This window comes from Vicugna pacos, chromosome 5 (genome assembly GCF_048564905.1).
Source record: "Vicugna pacos chromosome 5, VicPac4, whole genome shotgun sequence".
Taxonomy (NCBI): domain Eukaryota; kingdom Metazoa; phylum Chordata; class Mammalia; order Artiodactyla; family Camelidae; genus Vicugna; species Vicugna pacos.
Window position 1 is genome coordinate 80,553,256 of NC_132991.1, and position 20,409 is coordinate 80,573,664.

Genomic DNA, 20,409 nt, shown 5'->3' on the forward strand with positions numbered 1-20,409 from the left:
CTGTCTCTTCTTGTCTACAAAGGTTAGAATTAGCAGTAAGAGTTTGGGAGAACTGCCCTCCCTACTTCTGAGTGACTGATAAACAGGGACTGACAATCATCACTCTTCTGGGATTAATAATTCTACAAAAGTATTTTAAGGTCCTACTTTTACTTTACATTTGTATACTGCTTTCCTGTTCTTGATGTGTTTCCTCTTAGTCCGGTTCACTCCCTTTTGGGCTTTCTGCTCAGTTCACACATAGTATGACATAATCGCCAAACTTTGTGCTTTAGTGGCATATATATTGCCATTTCAAATATTTTGTCTTTAGAAAATAAGATCCTTCAAATTTTGCAACTTGGGATAAAGATGACTCTGATCTTAATTCTACTCTCAACTGGCTTACGATTCATTTTGAAAATAAATCAGAAAGTTGGGCACTACATTAAAAAAAAAGAAGCAACTAACCAACACCTCCCTGAAAACCAGAAATTCTGGTAGGAGACATTATTATTTACTTAGTCTAGTTCTGTAATAGATGTCCTTTTTGACCCAGAGCCAGGTGAAAGCTGCAATGGGATCTTAGAATAAAAAAATTTTGGCAATCTTGACGCTATTTGTTACTAATTGAACGACCTTCGCAAGTAACTCAGGCTTTGTTAGTCTGTTTTCTCATTTTCAAACCCGAAACAGTAACAACTTTTAAAACCGGGTGTTACGAGATTAAACACAGTAAAAATAAAGGACGAGCTGCATGTGGAGAGTTACCAATCGCTAATATGAGAGCCCAACATTGCTGAAGGAAAAAGAAAAGCGAGTCTGGAGGGAGATTAAGGAAAAATCGTCAAAGGAACTTCAAAAGTGGCACCTCCACCAGCCCCAGCTCTTTCACACAGATGTCGAAAAACTCCTTCCTATGGTGGACACGCTCTCCTTTAATTGGAAAACGAATGTTGCTTTGGACTGGTCTTTTCCTAACAGAAAATTCCTTTTCTCCAAACTTTGCTTCCCCGCCCAGTCTGCAAACAACGAGTCAAGTTTTCCTCACTAGCCGGGAGGGGCCCCAGGCGAGCGCAGAGAGCGTCCCAGGCCGCGCGGGGCCCACAAAGGGGCGGCAGCCACAGGGGCCCAGCTTTGGGCGGGGGTCGGGGCCCCAGCAGCTGCAAAAGCCGAAGGGCCGCCCCCGCGCGAATCAGCGGGCACCGCCCCCAACCGACACTTTCGCACGACTTAGGGCGTGGTTTCCGGCAGCGGTGTCCTGCTTTCCGGCCGCCCCTCCGGAGCGCCTCCCTTCCGGGGCGGGACTTCCTCTCCATTATTGATAGGCGTCGGGCTGCAGAGCTGGTGGGAGGATCACATACGAGGGTGAGTCGGCTGGAACCGGGCCTTTTACTCCTTGGAAGGGCACCATGGAGGTGCTCTTTCTTGCTCTTTCATGCTCTTTTCTCCCCGTGTCTTTTTGTGCGAACGTCCTGGCCTTTTGGCACTACCACCCACCTGAAGCTCTTCCGCTTCCTCTTTTTCTTAGGCTCCGCCCCCAGCGTCCTGTGGCCATGACGACCGCCCCCCGGGACTCCCTGGTGTGGAAGCTCGCGTGGCTGCTGCGGGAGTCCGGTGAGTGGACTTCCGGGTGGGCTGATGCTAGGGCAAGATGGGGTGCTTCCTACCTTCCAGAGTCACTTCCCTTTAGAAGTCATGGAGTTGCAGCTGTTTAAGGTCACGAGGGTTTGGGTGTCAAACAGTTCATTTCTTCACTCCTCCGGGGTTTGTTCGGTCTTGTGTCCTGTGTCTTTTGACAGTCTAAACCATAGCCATCTTTCCAGGCCAAATTCGAGGGCCACTTCCTTCCAGCGTTCCCTGATTCTCTCAGAGGAAAATGGTCGTTACTCTGCTGTTAACCCTTCGAGACCAAGAAGTGGTTATAATCATTGTTCTGTGGCATAGCGTTAAGTATAACTAAAAGCACAAGATTTGAAGTCAGACCCCACCTGGAATCCCAACTCTTTCAAACTTGACCAAGTTGTTTAAGTTTTCTGAGACTCAGTTTTCCTCTCCAGCAAAATGGCATAATGATTGTACTTAACTCAAAGGTTGTTATGGGGGTTAATTTTAATTCATATAAAGCATTTAGTACAGTGTTTACATACGTAGTGAGTGCTCAAAATTGGTAGTAATCATAATTTCTTCCTTCAGATCCTGGGCAGAGTGGAGCCATAGTAGTTGTTCAGTAGTGGTTGGCATTAGTTGTGGCAGAACAAGTCCTCACTTTGAGATCAGACAGAAGTAGCAACTTCTTACCAGCTATATGATCTCAGCTGAGATTTTTAAGTTCTCTGAGCTCCAGTTTCCGTATTTGTAAGAGGTGTTTAACAGTGCTTTATAGAAGATTCTGATAAAATTTAAATGAAGTAACATATGTCTAGCCCATATTGCTTAGTTAATGTCAACTGCCTTCCATCACTCTGTACCCCTATTGATGGTATCTGTGGAATCTCTCTTTATAGCAGTTTTACTTTCTGGCTTGTAATATTAACTGTGCACGTGTACTATCTCCTTTTCTAGACTGGGAGGCTCTTTGAGGGTGGGTAGAGTCCTTGAATCATGTCTGTATCTATCCTGTGTCTAGTACATAGAAAAACCTTAATACAAGGTTTTAAGATTTGATAATTTATTCAGCAAAAATCTGACTTGGTTCCAGGGATTAGGGATGATTGTGTGCGTGCGTGTGTGTGTGCATGGGTGTTTGCGTGTGAGTGTGTGGGTGCACTGGTGCAAGTGACCAAAGAGGTAGCAGGAGGGAGAGTGTTACAGTGGTGAAATAGTTTTGTGATTGTGATGGTGGTTACAGGAATCTACATGGGACAAAATGGCATAGAACTAAGTTTTCCTGGTTTTGATATTGTACTCCATATAAAATATAACCATTGGGGGGTCATTTTAAGGGTGCAAAAGGGTATAAGGGGATCTCTCTGTACTATTTCTGCAGCATCCTTTTAGTCTGTGCTTGTGTTTTCAAAAAAATTAAAAAAAATTTCTGCATGCCTACCTTATAGTTGTACTCTTTTTAGATGCAGTAATGAATACCAAAAGATGCTCTCAAGGATGACAGTCTCAGTGGTGACAGTAATACCAATACCTTAGTGCTATAATGAGTGGTTATTCTTTCTATGGCATGCATTTTAGTGTTGTTTGAAAGTTTCTATAAGTGTACGTGCTACTTTTGCAATCAGAAAAAGAAATACAGATGAAACACCCAGTCAACTTTTATGTAAAGTGAGTGATTATAGCAAAAAGTCCAGCAGTGTTACGTGTTGAGAAAGCTTCCTGGAGAAGGTAGGTCTTGAGCTGGGCAGAGTAGAAGGAGTTGTGTCAGAAAATGAGAGGACTGCAACCAAGTCAGCTGTATTTCTAGCACTGTGAGTAGACCAGGCTGTTTTGAGCAGAAGGGGAAGGAAAATTTAGAAAAGTCAGGGTCTTGTAGTGAAGCAATCTGATATATGAGGCTGAAAAGCTAGGACTTCTTTGAAGATAGAGGAGAGCCGTTGAAGACTTTTGAGTGAGGAAAAGATGGAAAGTTTGATCCTGCAGTGGAGGATCTACAGTATGAATTGGAGTGGGTGTATCCTGTTGTCACAAGTCTTAGAATAAATATATGTCTCTCTCCTGTCTGCCCCTCTCCCTGCAGGGGATGTGATCCTGTCTGGCTGTAGCACACTGAGCCTGTTCACTGCCACACTGCAGCAGCTGAATCAAGTATTTGAGCTGCACCTGGGGCCATGGGGCCCTGGCCAGACAGGCTTTGTGGCTTTGCCCTCCCACCCTGCCGACTCCCCCGTCATCCTCCAGCTTCAGTTCCTCTTCGATGTGCTGCAGAAAACGCTTTCACTCAAGGTTCTGGGGTGGGAATGTACAAAAAGCCCAAGAGAGTAGTGGAGGTAGGGCTGGGGGTACGGCATGAATGCACGAAGCCTGCAGGGCCCAGATCCAGACTATGTGTGTGTGACTGGCTGTGCTAAGGAAGAGAGGCCAAGGAAGGGGACATGTGCCCAGCCTCTGTGACCTGAGGGTTTTTTCTTTCAGCTGGTCCATGTCCCAGATCTTGGCCTCCCAGGGCCCATCAAGATTTTCCCCTTCAAGTCCCTTCGGCGGCTGGAGGTATGGGGTGATGGGGGATGTTGGTGCACAAAACTCCATCAGCCTTTTAGAGAGGGGAAAGAGAGATGGCCTCTTTTGTTTGGGGACTAGGCGGGCAGATCTGAGTGTGCTCGTTGATTTGCAGTGATGGGGCACCCATGCCCTTTTCCATTTAATGCTGCCCTGAACCATTGGTGGCTCTGTCATCTTTTCCATCCTCCCTGTCAGGGGAAGTGGGGATGAAAATTCTGTCTTCTGTGAGCTTTAGTCTTCCTCCCTCCCTTGCCTTGCCCTAGCTCCGAGGTGTCCCCCTCCACTGCCTCCGTGGCCTCCGTGGTATCTATTCCCAGCTGGAGACCCTGACTTGCAGCAGGAGCCTCCAGGCATTAGAGGTGAGGAGGGTGAGGGATGGGCCCAGATGCCTTGTCCTGAGGGACACTGAGGACCAAGTTCCGACGTTCTCCCTTCTCTGCAACCTTCCCTGCCTCCTGCCTCCCTCTGGACAGTGTCCTTGCCCCCTCTGCTGTGCCCCCACTGCTCTCTGTGCCTGTCCGTATATTTACAGTCCCACCTAGCATATTGTAGTCCATATTCTCATGTCTGCCTCCCCACTCTCCCCACAGTGAACTCCTTGGGGCTGGGGCCCTGGGCTTTCTTTAAACCTGCATCTCCCAACTGAGCTTAGTATTTAAAGAGTGAATGATTGGGCAGGTGACAGACCATGGCCTTGGCATCGGGGGAGGGGAGAGTGGAGGTAAGAGCCCCCGTCTGTCTGCTCAGGAGCTCCTCTCAGCCTGCGGTGGTGACCTTTGCTCTGCCCTGCCCTGGCTGGCTCTGCTCTCCGCTGACTTTAGCTACAACGCACTGACTGCCTTAGACAGCTCGCTGGTGAGTGAGCCTCAGAAGGGGCTTTGGGGAACAACAGGGATGGGCCTTTAGTGGGGAGGGCCAGCTGGCTGCCCAGGGACGTTTAATTTCCTGATTTTTCTTCCCATCCCCCAAGCGTCTCTTGTCGGCTCTGCGCTTCTTGAACCTGAGCCACAATCAAGTCCAGGACTGCGAGGGCTTCCTGATGGTGGGTATGAGCAGCCTGGCTGAGCTGGTGCCACACGGGCCTCTGATTGTTCTCCTCTGACCCTCTCTCTTGGACTTGGTTTTACTCTAAACTTGCTCTTGCCTATCTCCCCACTACTCCGCCCCACATAGAGCCACATCTGGGGAGGCAGTACTGTTTGGAGGCACAGACTCTAACATAAGACAAACCAGCATTTAAATCTCAACTCCTAATCCCTGTTTGACTTGGGACAAATTAGTTAATCTCTCAGTTCTTTCATCTGTAAAGTAAATCATAGTAGTATCTACTTTTATGGTGTTAAGATGACTGTGAAGAGTATCTGATGTTGTTTAGCCCAGCACCTAGCTCAGAAAAGAGTAGCTTTTGTGGTGAAGATGAAAAACCCTTCTCCCATGTCTCCCTGTCAGGGCTAAAAGCGGATACTAGTTAAAATGTTAATAAACTGTCATGATATTTAACTAGTGGTAAAACTATTCTAATCTGTAATAAACTGTTCAGCATGAGTTGAACTCAAGTTTGATTTGTGCAGAGGTAACCCGCTGTTCTCAAGGGAGAGTGAGGGAGTGGGGAGGTGGACGGCAGGGCCTTGAGCAGATTCTCTCTGTGACCAAACTCTAGCCAGGTTCCTCTGAAGTCAGGGAAGTGGAAATTTACAAAAAGCAGGAAGGGGGCATCAGTCCACGTGAAACCTGTCTGGGTTTGCCTGCTGCTACTTGCCAAAGTTAGACTCTTACCCTCCCATGGAGGCTGGGAGACAGGGGCCCTCTCTTCAGGTGTTGGCTGAAACAAATGAAATTCTGGCAGCCTCGAGTTTTTCTGGGCAGCAATGTCAGGGGGCTGGAGTTGTCATTCTGGAGCCATTAGAAACTGTGGTAGATTTGTTTAAGTCTTTTAGTGTGAAGGTAGTGGGTAGAAGAGTGGTTGAAATCATTTGTGTTGAGAGTCTGCAGTCTTGATAGGTCAAGGTTGAGGCCTAGTCGAGAAGAGGGTTCAGAGGAGCCTGGCTAGAGTTTGGTCAAGGAGAGAATCTTCATCACCCCCACCACTCCCAGGAACTGTCTGAGCTCTGCCATCTGGACATCTCCTATAATCACCTGCGTTTGGTGCCGAAAATGGGCCCCTCGGGGGCTGCTCTGGGGACCCTGATACTGCGAGGCAATGAGCTCCAGAGCCTGCATGGTGAGTGAGGCCATGTGGTGGGGGAGAGGGGAGGCCAAGGGGTGGGGGAGCGGGGCAGATATGGGTGGAGATGGGAGTGTTGTGTGACTCAGGGTGGCCTGGGACCCGTGTGTCCCCCAGAGCCTCATGCAGGCTTTTGGGCAGGTCTGAGATGCCCAGGTTGGCCTTTCTGCTGCGCTCTCCTGCAGCACGCCCCCACCCTGTCCCACACCCCCTCCAGCCTCGCTCGCCCACTTGTCCGTCCTTTCTCACTTCTGTCCCAGGCCTGGAGCAGCTGCGGAACCTGCGGCACCTGGATGTGGCCTACAACTTGCTGGAAAGACACAGGGAGCTGTCGCCGCTATGGCTGCTGGCTGAGCTTCGAAAGGTGAGGACCTGGGGGTGGGCTTCATGCCCCTCCTTCCCTCTCTCCCATGCTGAGTTGCTCAGCACCCTTCCTCACCCAGGGAGGCCCATGGCCCACCTCAGTCTCTTACTGCCCCTCAGCTCTACCTGGAGGGGAATCCTTTGTGGTTCCACCCAGCACACCGAGCAGCCACTGCCCAGTACTTGTCACCCCGGGCCAGGGATGCCGCCGCCGGGGTGAGTGGTCTTTCTGAGTCCATTCTGCTTTCCCTTCCCTGCCCAGGCCTCTCCCCACCCCTGCGCCCTCTTGCCCCTCCCCACCCCACCCCACCCTTAGGTGAAGGGCCAAAGCCTTGATCCCGCTGCTTATTAAGCCATTACACCCACCAAGCCTGGTGGTCCTTATAGGACTAGGAGGGCTCCCAGCCCCAGCTTGAGGCTCTCTAGGGCATGCGCTCCCCCACTGACAACGCCTCTCCCCTTTTATCTTTGCTCAGTTCCTTCTTGATGGAAAGGCCTTGTCACTGACTGATTTTCAGGTTCGTGTGGTGGGAGTGAAGGGGGTGGAGTCGATTTGGGAGGACATGAAGGGAGGGCGCTAGTTGAGGGAAACAGACGGTTGTCCAGGTCAGGGTCTTCTTGGTCAGCTGGAAAGTAGGCCGAGCTTGGGCAGGGCAGAGGTGCTCTCCTGGCTCCAACCTCCTTCTCCTTCCTGTCACCCCACGCCAGGCCTCCACATCCTCAGGGCTTGGGCCCCCAGCCCTGCCTCTGCCTTGGCCAGTGGGGAGTACCACCGAAACCTCTGGCGGCCCCGACCTGAGTGACAGCCCCTCATCGGGAGGCGTTGTGGCCCAGCCTCCTGTTCGTAAGGTTAAGGTAACTGGTGTCCTAGGCTGCCTCGTGCTAGGGGTTGGTTGCCTTTACGAGGGCTCTGGGTTGCTGCTGTGCTGGAAATGGTAAGGGCTTATCTTTGCTTGTGGGTGAATTTTTTGGGTAGTTAGGTAGGTGGCCCCAGATGGCAGGGTGGGAGGCCCTGGGTTTCATAGAATGTGGTCCCTCTACCCAACCTCAGAGCCGAGTCCGTGTGAGGCGGGCGAGTATCTCGGAACCCAGTGATACAGACCCGGAGCCCCGGACTCTGGACCCCTCCCCGGCTGGTGAGTCAGTCCTGCCCCCTGCCCCAGTCCAGCACTCTCCAGTCTTGTAGTCAGGAGGACTTCTCTTTTTGGTGGAGTGGGGCGTTGTGGCGGCTCTCCTAGTCCTTCTTCTTTTCTTTTAGTCTGGGGAAAGGAGCAGAGACTGTCCCCAAGCAGCATTTTCCAAAGGGTTTTCCATGGAATGTTAATTTTGTGGGATGTCAGAAGGTAATATAATGAGAGGATTCCGTGACTCGATCAGCTTGGGAAAAGCTAGGGTAAACAGGGTTATGTAGGTGTCCTCCCTCCAGGACATCTCAGGACATTAAACGTGCTACTGTGTATCTCAACTCTCCCAAGCAGCAGGTGCTGCCCACTCCAGGGTTGCACGTGACCGCAGGGTTCTGTAAAACAGACTTTGGGACATGCTGCCGAGGGGAGGCCTCTGGCCTTTCTCTGACCTCCCTCTCCCCCTGCCATTACACCCCCTTTACTTCACTCTGAGGAGCACGCTCTGAAGAGGCTGGGTTGTCAGGGTTGTGGTGGGGCTGGGCTTGCTTACCTGTGCGCTTCCCTACCTGCCCAGGATGGTTTGTGCAGCAACATCGGGAACTTGAACTCATGAACAGTTTCCGAGAACGATTTGGCTGTGACTGGCTGCAGTATAGGAATCACCTGGAGGCCTCTGGGACCCCTGTTCTGGTGACCTCTGAGACCTCTGCCCTCAGCACCCTGCCCCTGGATGTCCCGAGCCCTGAGATTGTGCCAGGCTCTCTGCCCCTGGAGAGGGAGTCTCCAGAGGAAGTGGCAGAGGAAGTCAGGGTGGAGCCGGAGCCACTGGAGGAGGAGGAGGAGGAGGTGGTGGAGGAGCAGGGAAAAGAGGAGGGAGGAAAGGAGGAAGAGGAAGAGGAGGAGGAGCAGGAGCACAACGAAGTGGAGGGTGAGTGCTCGGTGACCACGGGGGAGGCTGGGACCAGGTGCTGGTGGCGTGTCTGGGAGGGTTAGGAGAACCCAGGTGCGGGCACCTGACCCCTTTTGGATGGATGGCCACCCTACAGGAGGGCAGTCTTGGGTATGTCACCCTTCTTACGGGGCTCCCCTCTTGGTCTCTCTTCAGTGGAGCTCTGCCGCCCCATGTTGGTGTGTCCCCTGGAGGGACCCGGGGGCGTGCGGGGGAGGGAATGCTTTCTCTGGGTCACTTCTGGCCACCTGTTTGAGGTGGAACTCCAAGCGGCTCGGACCCTGGAACGGCTTGAGCTCCAGAGTCTGGAGGCAGCTGACATAGAGGCGGAGACCCAGACCCAGAGAGAAGCAGCGCCCGAGGTGAGCAGGGGAAGCGAGGGTTCCAGAAGAGGTGCTGGGCTTCTTTCAGGAGCCGACTCCGACAGCATGGCGTCGGGTGCCAGGTGCGGGCTGGGCGTCTCCCACGGTCTCTTGCTGAGCTTGGTGCCGGGGAGAGGAGCTGCGGGGCAAAGGCAGGTCCCCAGGTGGCTGGGGAGGCTGGGCTGAGGAGCAAGCTTCTGGGCCAGAGCGTGGCTGTCAGCAAAAGCATCTGAACAGAGTCCGGAGCGGTTGTTTTCCTCCATGCTCTCAGTAGAACTTGAGTCCTTCTGACCCCCTCTTCCTGAGCAGGGCTCAGACCCACGCCCGGGGGGCCCCATCCTTGTTCTGCGCTTCTCCTACATTTGCCCCGATCGGCAGCTGCGTCGCTATGTGGTGCTGGAGCCAGATGCCCAGGCAGCCATCCAGGTGACGGGGCCTAGCGCAGGGGCCCAGGTGGCCGGGGGGAGATTGAAAGTCTGAGGGCTGGGGTCCTGCTCACAGCTGGGTCTGGCCCACCCTTTTTCAGGAGCTGCTTGCTGTGTTGACCCCAGCAGCCACCTCAGCTCAGCAGCAGCTCGGGGGAACAAGGGATCCACCGGAGGGCAGACTCCAATGTCTACGTTGTGGCCGTGAGTTCAAGGCAGAGGAGCCCAGGCAGGGCCTGAACAGTGAAGAAGGCTGGCGACCTCTGTTCCAGAAGACAGGTACAGGCCCTGCCCTTGACCTCCCTCCCCACGCACGCCTCCTGCTGCTTCTGGGAAAATGGCTTCGAGGGAGGGAGTGTGGAGGGGGAGCCCTAGGGAAGAAAAGGACGGAGACCAACTTTTCTGCCTGGAGGAAAAATTAAAACCATCTGCCTGCCACATTTACAAAAAAACAAAAAAAAGAAAAAATTACATCTTCTCCCCACTAAAAGTCAGGAAATACAATCTCTGTAGCTGTTCAAGTGTACTCATTATTTTTTCATAACTTGGAGGCTTTTCCCCCCTTTTCTGGCTAATATTTCAGAAACTGCATAAAGCCCAGTGAGCCCTCCCTGCAGTGCTGGGCTGTCTGGCCATTGAGTAGGATGCTCTGGGAGTCGGCTTAGGTTGTCCTCCCTGACTGACCTTGTGAGCTACTTGATACCGAGGAGCACCTCGGGGCATCTCTTGTTCTATTCTTCAAGATGAGAGATTTTCCATTGTAGACCAGTCAAAAAACCGTCCTCAGAAGACACTGAGGAAGAAAGAAGTATTCTTGATAACACCTATGTTGAAATGTATGATTTTTGTTATTCACTTTTCTCTTCTTGGCAGCCAATAGAGCAAGGGTTTAAATTTTACCCAGAAAACAGCCCTCTCCCTTCCTGACCCTGAACCTACCCGGGTGGCCACAGGCTCCTGAGGCCCGGTGGCACAGAGTGTGCAACAGAAATAGCCCCACCTCGTCCCGGACCCTGTCTGTACTCCATGCGTCATGTGGCCCCGGGGTCCCTTTGATGGTGGCATTAGTTGTGAACATTCTTGTGTGCTCCATTCTCCTTTGATTTGATCCTTCGTTACTCTGTCTGAGCAAGAAAGAGAATGAATGTGCCCTGTGATGTTAGGAGGTTTAAATGTGACTAAACGGCACCAGGCACAGTGCCTGGCGCAGAACCAAGGTCCTCCGCAGATGGCAGCTGCCACCACGACCCCTAGACCTGTGGTCTTGGGTGGGTGCGTTAGTGATGTCATCTATCTTCCTCATGTGCAATGTGGAATTGGGGGAGTTTTTGTCAAAAGGTCTAGCCTGTCCCCAGCTTGTCGTAGCTTCTCAAAGAATATTTCCTGTCTTGTCGCTGATCCGTGTCCTGGATTCCATTACCTGATTCCATTTGCTCATCCTGACCACCGTCCAGGATAGACACTGTCATCATCCCCATCTCACAGATGAGAAGCCAGGCACAGAGTGCTTAGGTGACTTGTCACAGTTGCTTAGATGACAGCATTCAAGAGACGGAGCTTGGAATTGGACCCTTATCTGGCCCCCTGCCTTCCCCACCTGTTGATTTGGGGCTTTCAGACATCAAGTACACGCCCAGCCCAAGGCTGAGGGAGGGGCCTAGAGCAGGGCTTGTCTGTGTTTGACCCACTCCTTAGAGGGCCTGAAATGAGAAGGATGAGTGTATTTTAAGGAGGCTGTGGGCTGTGGTTTTGGGTTGCTCATCCCTCACTGGGCTGGGGAGCGACTGGTCAACAGCTGGGCCTGTGGAGGTCATCAGGTGGTTTAGGAAGGTGGGTGGTATATGAAGCTGAAAATGTGGGCCCAGGTGGGCCTAAGAGTGGGGTGGGGGTGTGTGTGTGTGTGTTATGAGCATGGTAGGGGGTGTGGTGACACACAGCGGGGTTCATGGGGACCATGCCCATTTCCCCTCCAGAATCGCCTGCTGTGTGTCCAAACTGTGGTAGTGATCACGTGGTTCTCCTGGCTGTGTCCCGGGGAACCCCCAGTGGGGAGCAGAGACCGGGAGAGCAATTTCCAGCCCCCTCACAGTCCCCCAGTGCTGTCCATGACCCTCCTGGCCACAGCGACCACACCAGCAGTGCCCCATCTCAGGCTCCAGTCTCCCATGACCACCACAGTTGGAGCCTCAGCCCCCGTGAGTATAGGCCAAGAGAGACAGGGGTGCTGTTTGGGGGAGGGAGCTGGGACCGGGGCAGTGGGGACAGACTGACGGCCCACCACTTGCCCCCAGCCTCTGAGCGCTGTGGCCTTCGCTCTGTGGACCACCGACTCCGGCTCTTCCTGGACGTCGAGGTGTTCACCGATGCCCAGGAGGAGTTCCAGTGTTGCCTCAAGGTCTGTGCCAGCCTGGCTCTGCTCTGTGCCCCCAAATGACAGGGTGTCTGTCTGTTTCCACTGCAGCCAACTATGTCTGAGCAGTCACTCTGGAGCCACCCAGTCTGGCTTCCAGCTTGAACCCTGGCAGTTGCTCTCAGTGTGGCTGTGGACATGCTCCTTGGTACTTGAGTCTCTGTTGTTTCCTGTCTGCCACGGGGATGATAATAGCTACAGTAAAGGAGTATGGAACACATGTGAGAGCTGATGTCTGAGGGCTGCCTAGCGAGGCCCCTGGGGCTCAGTAAACGGGGCCTCCTCTGTTACTGTGAATACACACGGCTATCGGACCCTCTCGTGGCACTCCTAGCACTGGCATGACACTAGGGAGATAGCGTACATCAGTCTGGCCCTCCATCTTCTATCCTGGCATGAGGAGCAGACAGCTGTGATGCTGTGTGAAAGTGCCGGAGTCGGGCTCAGGCCCTGGAGGGGCAGTCAGTCCAGGCTGAGTGGGCCAGGAAGCCTCTCCTTCCTGCAGATGATGGCTAATCCAGGTCTTGAAGGATGAGTTACAGAGGAGGGAGGAAAAGAATGTTCTGGGAAAAGGAAGCAGCAAATCACGGAGGTCTGAGAGATTAGCTAGTGGGGAGAACTGGCCGTGATTGGGGCAGCTGGGGGTGGTGTGGGGGCAAGTGTCCCGGAGGAGTATGAACAGGCAGGCAAGGGTGGTTTCAGAGCATTGTCTTGTGACTGCCAAGGAGTGTGGACTTGATCTGTGGCCTGCAGGAGCCACTGAAGGCTTGGAAGCAGGGAGGTGTTGATTGATTTTGTGTTTGGGGACAGTCGTTCTGTCAGGGGGTGGAGGATGGGTTGGAGGGGGCAAAATAACAGGCAGGGAAACCTGCCAAGAGCCTGACGCAGGTCTGAGTGCAGGCGGGGCTGTGGGGTGGAGAGCATGGCTGGGGTGGGTGACCCGTGAGGACTTGGGCCCAGGCCCTGTCACGAGTAGCCAGCTCTCAGGTTGGCAGCTGCCTCCCTAGTCCTGTTTCTCATCAACATCCTCTTCCCCTTAGGTGCCAGTGGCATTGACAGGCCACCCTGGGGAGTTTCTGTGTCTTGTGGTCGTGTCTGATCACAGGCTCTATGTGTTGAAGGTGACAGGGGAGATCTGGTGAGTGAGCAGGGCCGCGGTCAGGGAAGGGTCTGGGCCTCCGTGGTCTCACTCTGCTCTCACTCTTTTCTGCCACTCTGCCCTCACTGTCTCCCCAGCGGGCCTCCGGCTAGCTGGCTGCAGCTGACCCTGGCCGTCCCCCTGCAGGATCTGAGTAGCATAGAGCTGGGCCTGGCAGGACAGAGCCTGTGGCTGGAGTGGGCGGCTGGGGCGGGCAGCTGTGTCCTGCTGCCCCGAGATGCCAAGCACTGCCGGGCCTTCCTGGAGGAGCTCGCTGGTGAGAGAGGGAAGGGGGAGGAGGGAGGGTGGGGTGGGGGCCGAGGGCCACAGTGCCCAAGTGCGGCGCCCACGATGGAGACAGCCAGGTAACAGGACTCGTCCCTCTTGGAAGTTCCTGAAATCTAGCAGTGCGGAGATTGGGAAGGTGTTGAGAGGTTGGGATGGAAGAGATGGAGTCTTTGAGGGCTCCCTGTCCCTGGCTGGCTCTGTCCAGATGTCTTGCAGTCTCTGCCCCCCACTCGGAGGAGCAGCGTCAGCACCACGGAAGAGGAGGTGACCCCGAAGCACCGGCTCTGGTGAGTGGCTAGGAGGTGGAGGCCGGGCTGAGGCCCAGGCGGCGGCTCTTGGAGCACAGGCCCTCTCTCCGCAAGCCCTGGCCCTCGGCAGGCCCTGAGCACGCCCTGAGCACCCGGGCCTGCCACCTGTCCTCCCGCCCATGCCTCCTGACCCAGGCCTGGCCTTCTGCTCTTCCCCCCTTGCGTACTTCCCACCCCCCGGCTGATCTCTTCTTCCTGGGCCTGCCGCCTTCCCCCTAGGCCATTGCTGGAGAGAGACTCTTCCTCGGAGCCTCCCCGGTTCTTTTACCTACGGGTGTTCCTGGTTGAAGGTGAGGTCACTGTCCCGGTCCCCCAGCACTTCTCCGTGCCCTTGTAGCAATTCTCAGTGCTGGGATGTGGACTTCCTACCCGAATAACAGTCTCCTTGTTCCCAGTCTCTCTGAGAGGGGCTAGGAGGTGCCCTGGGGCCTCTGTTGCCCAGAGACCTTTGCTTTTGGGCCCAGGTTTTCTGTGATGTGAAGCTTATCATCTGGGTCTGCTCTGCCTCATCCTTTTGGCGAAGGCGAGAGCAGGTCCTTTTTCTGACGGATGGGTGGTGGGGCAGATTCCCTTTGTCTTGGGCCTCAGAGGCTTTGGAGGCTAGAGATCCCTGGGGTTTGGGAAAGGGTGGGCCTCGGCCCCCAGAGGCATAAGCCGCGTTGTGGCCACCTCAGTTGGTCATTCTCCCAGGCAGCCCCGGGATGCCGCCCTGGGGGATCTGGGCTCCTCTGTGGCCTTCCACTTGGGCCTCACCCTGCCTCTTTCCCTCCAGGCCCCGCTGCCTGCCCTGTGTCCTTGTTGCTGACTCTGTGCACCCTGTACCTGTTAGATGAGGACCCCACGGGGTCCCAGGCAGAGCACCCTCCTCCAGCAGCGTCTGGTGAGGTCTCTGTGAAGGCGCCGCCCTCCAGGCCAGGCCCTTCAGTGCGTGTCAGGGAGCAGCAGCCGCTCAGCAGCCTGAGCTCCGTGCTGCTCTACCGCGTGGCCCCGGAGGACCTGCGGCTGGTCTTCTATGACGAGGTGTGGGAGTGTGTGTGTGTGTGGTGGGGCTGGAGGTGGTGGGCGGTGTGGGAAGCGGGTCTAGGAACTGGGGCTGGATGGAACTTGCCGTGGGCAGTCGTGGTATTTGGAACACAGAAAATTAGGGTGTGGGGCGCTGGGGGGCTGTCACGGGGTTTGGACAGCAGGAAGGGAGGCAGTGGAACACCCTGGACTCGTTGCCCAGCCTTGGGTTAGCTGGGAGGCCCTAGTGAAGCACCTGACTTCTTTGAGTTTGTGATTGGTTGGGCCTGTGTGCCAGCCATTTGATCTTTACAGCCCCCACGTGAGGAGGTAGTTACTAGACCAATCATAGGTGAGGAAACTGAGGCTTGAGGATGTCAACTGACGTGCCCAAGTCACAAGTTGTAGAGCTGGGAACTGAACCCCAAGCAATTCCTTGGAATTGACTCCAGAATTGACATTCTGGAAACAGGATCAAAGAAGATGGTGAATGTGAAAGCCCTTTGGGGCTCTTCAGTCAGTGTCGATTGGGTTCTGTTTAAAAAACTCAGAGTCAGGATCTTTCACAGGGAGTGATACAGGCTTGGGAAAGGGAAGAGGCCATGAGCCAAGGAAGGGCAGCGGGTCGTCCCCGAGGCCTCCCTGGCCCCCTGCTCTGCTATGGCCCTCTGTGGGTCTCACCTCACTACTGCTTGTCTGCCAGGTGTCCCGGCTGGAGAGCTTTTGGGCACTCCGTGTTGTGTGTCCGGAGCAGCTGACAGCCCTGCTGGCCTGGATCCGGGAGCCCTGGGAGGAATTGTTTTCCATTGGACTCAGGACCGTGACTCAAGAGGGTCTAGACCTTGACCAGTGAGGCTGCTGTGCAGGCCCCGCCCCCGGCCTCGGGAGCCATGGCTGCAGATGCTCTCTCTCCAGACTCTGGCTGTGGATTTCTTCCGCCTTTGGGCGCTGGCCAGGGAGGCCCCAAATGACCCACAGCTCAAGGGCAGGGCGGAAGGACTGGTCGGCCTCTGGATGACCTGGCCCGAGGGGACGGGCTAAGTGATCAGTAGGAATGTTTGTCCTGCACTTTTTCTCAGGTATCAATAAAGTTGTTTCCACTCCAGATGTTAGGGGTGTACTTGGAGGTATCACTCCTGAGGCCTGCTGGTCTGCTGCCTCTTTTTAACAGAAACTGTCCCACCCGTAGCTCTTCCCTGATGGACAGGCCAAGCAGCCTTGTTTGAACTGTGAGACCCCGTCTCTGACCCTGCTGTGCCCTTGCTGATGGGATCAAGTAGTACTCCCGCACCTCCACCCGTCCTCAGCCAGCAGCGCCTGTCGTGTGGCCTGGCGTGGAAATCACCGCCTAACAAACAGCGGAGCCAGTTAGTCTCACTTTCAGATTTCAGTTGGGAACTAAAGAGAATCTCAGGCCTTGGGGAACTGAATACAGTGTGACTGAGAAGAGGGTGTGTGGAGCTGGGCTGCGGGGTGGGCATCTGGTGATTTCCGTCCCTGCCTTCTCAGCACTGCCTCACTCAGTGCCGGGGCCTGGTTGGGTTGACTCCGTGGCCACCATGATCGGTTTAGGATTGGGCTAACAAGCCCGGTCCTGGCCTTTTGCTGGAGCAACCAAGAAAGAGGCAAATTTCCCCCATGAGGGCTGCTGAGGGGAGGAGCCTGCAGCTGCTGGCCCTGCAGGGAGAGCCTTCCTGAAAGTGCAACCATGCAGAGAGAGAGAAGGAGACAGAACTGAGAGGAATTTTAGGGTATGTGATCTAAAGAGGACCCCTTCCTTTTCTCTTTTTTGGCTTAAGTTGATTTAAGTCAAACATGAGCCACTGAAAGGGTCCTAATTGCACACATCCCTATTCTGACTTGACCTGTGGGCCTGAGTGGGGATCTGTTTCTTGCACTGAAGAATGAACACAGTGGGAGTAGTGGGACCTCCATATTGAGTAGAGAGGCCTTGGTAAGAGGGCTTGGGGAGGGACTGCTGAGGACTCAAGCTAAGCTGCTTTTGAGCCCCAGAGCCTGGCTTGGCTGAGTGTGTGTGATTTTGAGAACTAACAGATGGGTCTCATTTTGGGAGCACGTACCTGCCAGGCACTGAGCTCAGTACTAACAGTCTTCTCGCAGGGGTCATGGGAGGTGGGTGGCATCTTGTTACAGGTGAGGAAACTGAGGCTTAGAGGAGGTGAATGACTTGTCCAAGTTCCCATCAGTAAATGGAGGAGAGCTGATGAGTCCAGGCTCATAGGACTTCAAACCTAGGCTGTCAGCAAACCACTGGGCCGCACTGCCTCCCCCTTCCCTGCAGCGCATGGACCTCTGTGCCAGCCCCACTTAGAGCAGGCTCATTGCCAACCCTGCCTTGGGCTGGGGGTCTCTGAATAATCCTGTACTTGTCCAGCACAGGCAGGCCCGGATGTGCTATTTTTGAATTTTCTCTTTTCTTCAGAGTGTAGTGAGATGTTAGGAGAAGTATTGATTCGTGGGTGGTTTCTACCCCTCCTAGCTGAACTGCAGTGAACAAAGATGCTGGATCTCTTAGTTCTGAGTGAGAGAGCTAAGCTGCAAGAAGAGATTTGGAAGGGACCATAACTGGTTAAGAGTCTGGAGTGGGAGGGGGAGGGTTTTCAGAGAAAGGTAGTAGAGGTAGTGTAGGTGCAACCCTTTGATGCTGAGGGGCTCTCAAGGTGGAGGGCCCTGTGCCTTGCTCCCTGTGTGGGATTAGGGAGGACAGTGACCTGTCAGATGTGCCGCATGCCACCAGGGCAACTGGAGCTATGGCAGTTCAGAAGGACCTGGCAGGATATGATTGGTGACACTTGCCCATATCTCTCTTGCAGGGAGAAGGGAGGTGGCCCAGAAGAGCCTGTGGGCCCACGGTGGGGCCTGGAGGCCACTTGAGAGGCTGCTGGAGAGTGTGAAGGTCCACTGCAGGGGAGTGGGAGAGGCCCAGCCCCTAAATGCGGATGTGATCGAATTAGACTTAAATTCATTGAGTTTCAGTCACTGATTGGGAAGAGTTTACTTGAATGTTACCAGGCTAACTCTTCTGTTGGTTAGAAATGGGCACCTATTACAAGGAGAAAGTTGAGTTATACAGAAAAAAGTTTTATTTTTGCATACTTGAACTTCAGGGACCACTGTGTTTCTGGAATTCCTATTTCTTACCATTGGGATGGTCAACATTGAGGGTTTGGAAGGTGTGGCTCTAGAGGGGAAGGGAAGTAGTTCTTTCATGGTGGTCTGGGGGGTGACTCCTTCCCCCTATTAGAAGTCCTTCGACTCAGGGTTCCTGGGAGAGGGGTATGTTCTGATAACTTGGTCAGGTCTCACTGTAAAGCTTCGTTCTGGGGAAGTCCAACGTGGGGCCTCCTGCAGGGAGGGTGGTTGTAGGAGGCTGGAGAAGACCTAAATTCTCCTGGAGTCCTGTCTAACCTTGACCCAGCCAGCCCTCTGCAAACTCTGGGCCCTGAGAGGATGGAACCATGTGGGAAAGAATCAGTGCCACTGGAGGTCAGGCCCTCATGAAGGACTCAAAGTACCACATCAAGGTCCCTGGATTTAAGGAGGGAAAAGAACTGATGGGTTCCCGGTGGGAGAAGGTGCTAGGTGGTTAGGGCGCACTCTTGGCAACTCTGCCCTTTCTGACCTCCATGTAAGGCAGCATTGTTCCTATCCTGAAGCACGTGCATTATGTACTCATTAATAAATTCCCTGAATGGATGAATGTATTTATTCCTTCACCTGACAGAGATTGATAGGACGCAGGTCCTGCCGCAGAGCCCATTAGACCATATGTCAAGGCGGGAGAGGTTCCCCAGTGGCTCATAAACTACTACTCCCACGAAACAGCTACTCTCTCTGAGCCAGGACTGAGGGGGAGGGAGTGGTGAGGCCAGTATTTAAGTCTCCATTGAAGATTTATAGAGGAACACCCCTAAATAATGGTGAAGGTCATAATCTAACATCTATGGCTCAGTGCGTCCTTACTATGTTCCATGCATTGTTTATAAAGCGTCTTATCTTCCCAAATGTTTCTCATGTTCCTTTGATCATAAGATACAGAGCCAGTAAGCTCAAGAAAAGAGCCCTTAGTGCATAAATGTGACCCATCCCTGGAAGGCTGGCGCTGAGGCCCCAGAAATAGTGTTTCTCCTGTCTCTTGGAGCCAGATGGTTTCTCTGTCTCCTCCCTAGCAAGGCCTTGGTCTGGTCTAGTGGGAGAGTAGGGAGGAAACGGGGTGAATCTTGGAACTGGCCAGTTGGGAAGTTCTGGCCAGGGTGGAGGTCCCTCAGTGACAGGCCTGCAGAAGGGTGGAGAGGCCCAGAAAGGATGGTGTAGAGGTTCAGGAAATAAGTTCACCTACTTCTGTTTTGCTTGGAGCTGGCCTGAATTTTTAATTGAAGCAAATTAAAACTTCCCAAAAATATTAGTCCACTTTCTTGGCAGTGTGCAACCCTCCACCCCCACCCCAACCCGCTCCCCGATCAATGATCTTGCACCATCTGCAAACAAGAGCCAGAGCTGGTCCTGAGATGGCCTTCCCCAACCTCTGGCCCAGAGGTCCCTTTCATGGAGGCTGAGCCCGTTTACAACCACATTCCCAGAAGCCCCACCAGGTCACAGTCAGCCTGGTCGGATAGAATAATCTCCAGTCATTTTAGGATGATCTAGAAAGTGGTGTGAGGCTGGGGCAGTTGGAGAGGAGCTTCTGCTATTTCCTTGTGCTTGAAATCTCTGGGCACAAATCTGTTTTCTGTAACAATTCAACGAAGTCCGCTGCACCCTTTGTCCTGCAGGTGCTCTTTGTTTGGTGAGCCAGAAGACAGAGATGCTGGTGTTGCCTGCCCAGGTCATTACCACTCCTGGGAGTGTCTGACCTTCAGCTCTGCACCTCACCCAGGGGAGGTGCCAGGGCGCACCTCCTTCTCAGACCCTCTGAGCTACTGGGGCTGCTCTGCCTCTGACACTTGTGCACAGATGTCCGTCAGCAGGACTTGCCTTCCATACCCTGGACTGACCCCAGAGATCAATCTGTCCGCTCATTCTGGCCTTTCCCCTCGAACGAGTGCTTATCGATCGCCTGTCTGGCCTTGGGCTTGCTGGCAGTGGAGGCCTGAGGCAGTGGAGGGACAGGATTCACTCCCTGAAACTGTACTTAACAGCATTATGCTACATTTTCTGTAGAAACAAGGTGGGAGGGGGCAAAATATATATTCACATTTGCTTCTCTTTCTGTGAACAGATTCTGGAGGGAATAAACAGATATTGGTGGTGAGGGATGAAGATGAGAACAAGGCAGAAGAGGGAGGGGGTGGTATTGAGGGTTGTATTTTTACTTTTTAGATGAAAAAGATATTAAAACTCTCAATGTATTATGATTCAAAAATTATATTAAAAATTTATATAAGGTCCTGGGTGGGGGTTATTGGCCAAACTGAGTGGTATAAGTCTTGATTCCTAAGACTTAGAAAGAAGGGGAGCAGGTGAGCTTGAAGACCCATCCCTCTTTCTCAGCAGGAAGTGTGTCTCTGATGGGTCATTTCACGTGGAGTGAGGGGTGACATCCTTCCTCCTCCTTTACCAGGATGCTGCGGTAGCTTCTAAGAAGACCTGGCCCAGATTGGTTAGCTGTGGCTGAAATTCAGCCACAGTTCTGTGTGGCTGCTT

The 20,409-nt window shown here is 53.5% G+C and overlaps 1 protein-coding gene across 9 annotated transcripts; it reads left to right on the forward strand.

Annotated features, from left to right (window-relative positions):
- Positions 1 to 1,282: 1,282 nt before the first annotated feature.
- On the forward strand, positions 1,283 to 18,462 carry STK11IP (serine/threonine kinase 11 interacting protein). Of its 9 annotated transcripts, none has more exons than XR_012072893.1 (27): positions 1,283 to 1,347; positions 1,511 to 1,596; positions 3,668 to 3,873; positions 4,063 to 4,137; positions 4,413 to 4,508; positions 4,828 to 5,004; positions 5,120 to 5,191; positions 6,244 to 6,370; positions 6,634 to 6,737; positions 6,857 to 6,952; positions 7,213 to 7,254; positions 7,445 to 7,591; positions 7,788 to 7,872; positions 8,438 to 8,791; positions 8,969 to 9,174; positions 9,484 to 9,600; positions 9,701 to 9,878; positions 11,573 to 11,794; positions 11,891 to 11,994; positions 13,050 to 13,147; positions 13,246 to 13,424; positions 13,641 to 13,722; positions 13,963 to 14,033; positions 14,516 to 14,763; positions 15,449 to 15,824; positions 15,917 to 16,496; positions 17,580 to 18,462. XR_012072893.1 is itself a non-coding variant. In XM_072961727.1 (25 exons), exons 2-25 carry the CDS (start codon positions 1,536 to 1,538, stop codon positions 15,596 to 15,598), a joined length of 3,297 nt encoding a protein of 1,098 aa, XP_072817828.1. In that variant the 5' UTR covers positions 1,283 to 1,347; positions 1,511 to 1,535; the 3' UTR covers positions 15,599 to 15,852. The 9 variants fall into 9 exon arrangements, 4 of the variants coding, with proteins under 4 accessions (XP_072817828.1, XP_006207274.2, XP_072817829.1 ...); XR_012072892.1 differs by having other exon boundaries at positions 15,917 to 16,112; XR_012072891.1 differs by having other exon boundaries at positions 15,917 to 18,462.
- The last annotated feature ends 1,947 nt before the right edge of the window (positions 18,463 to 20,409 follow it).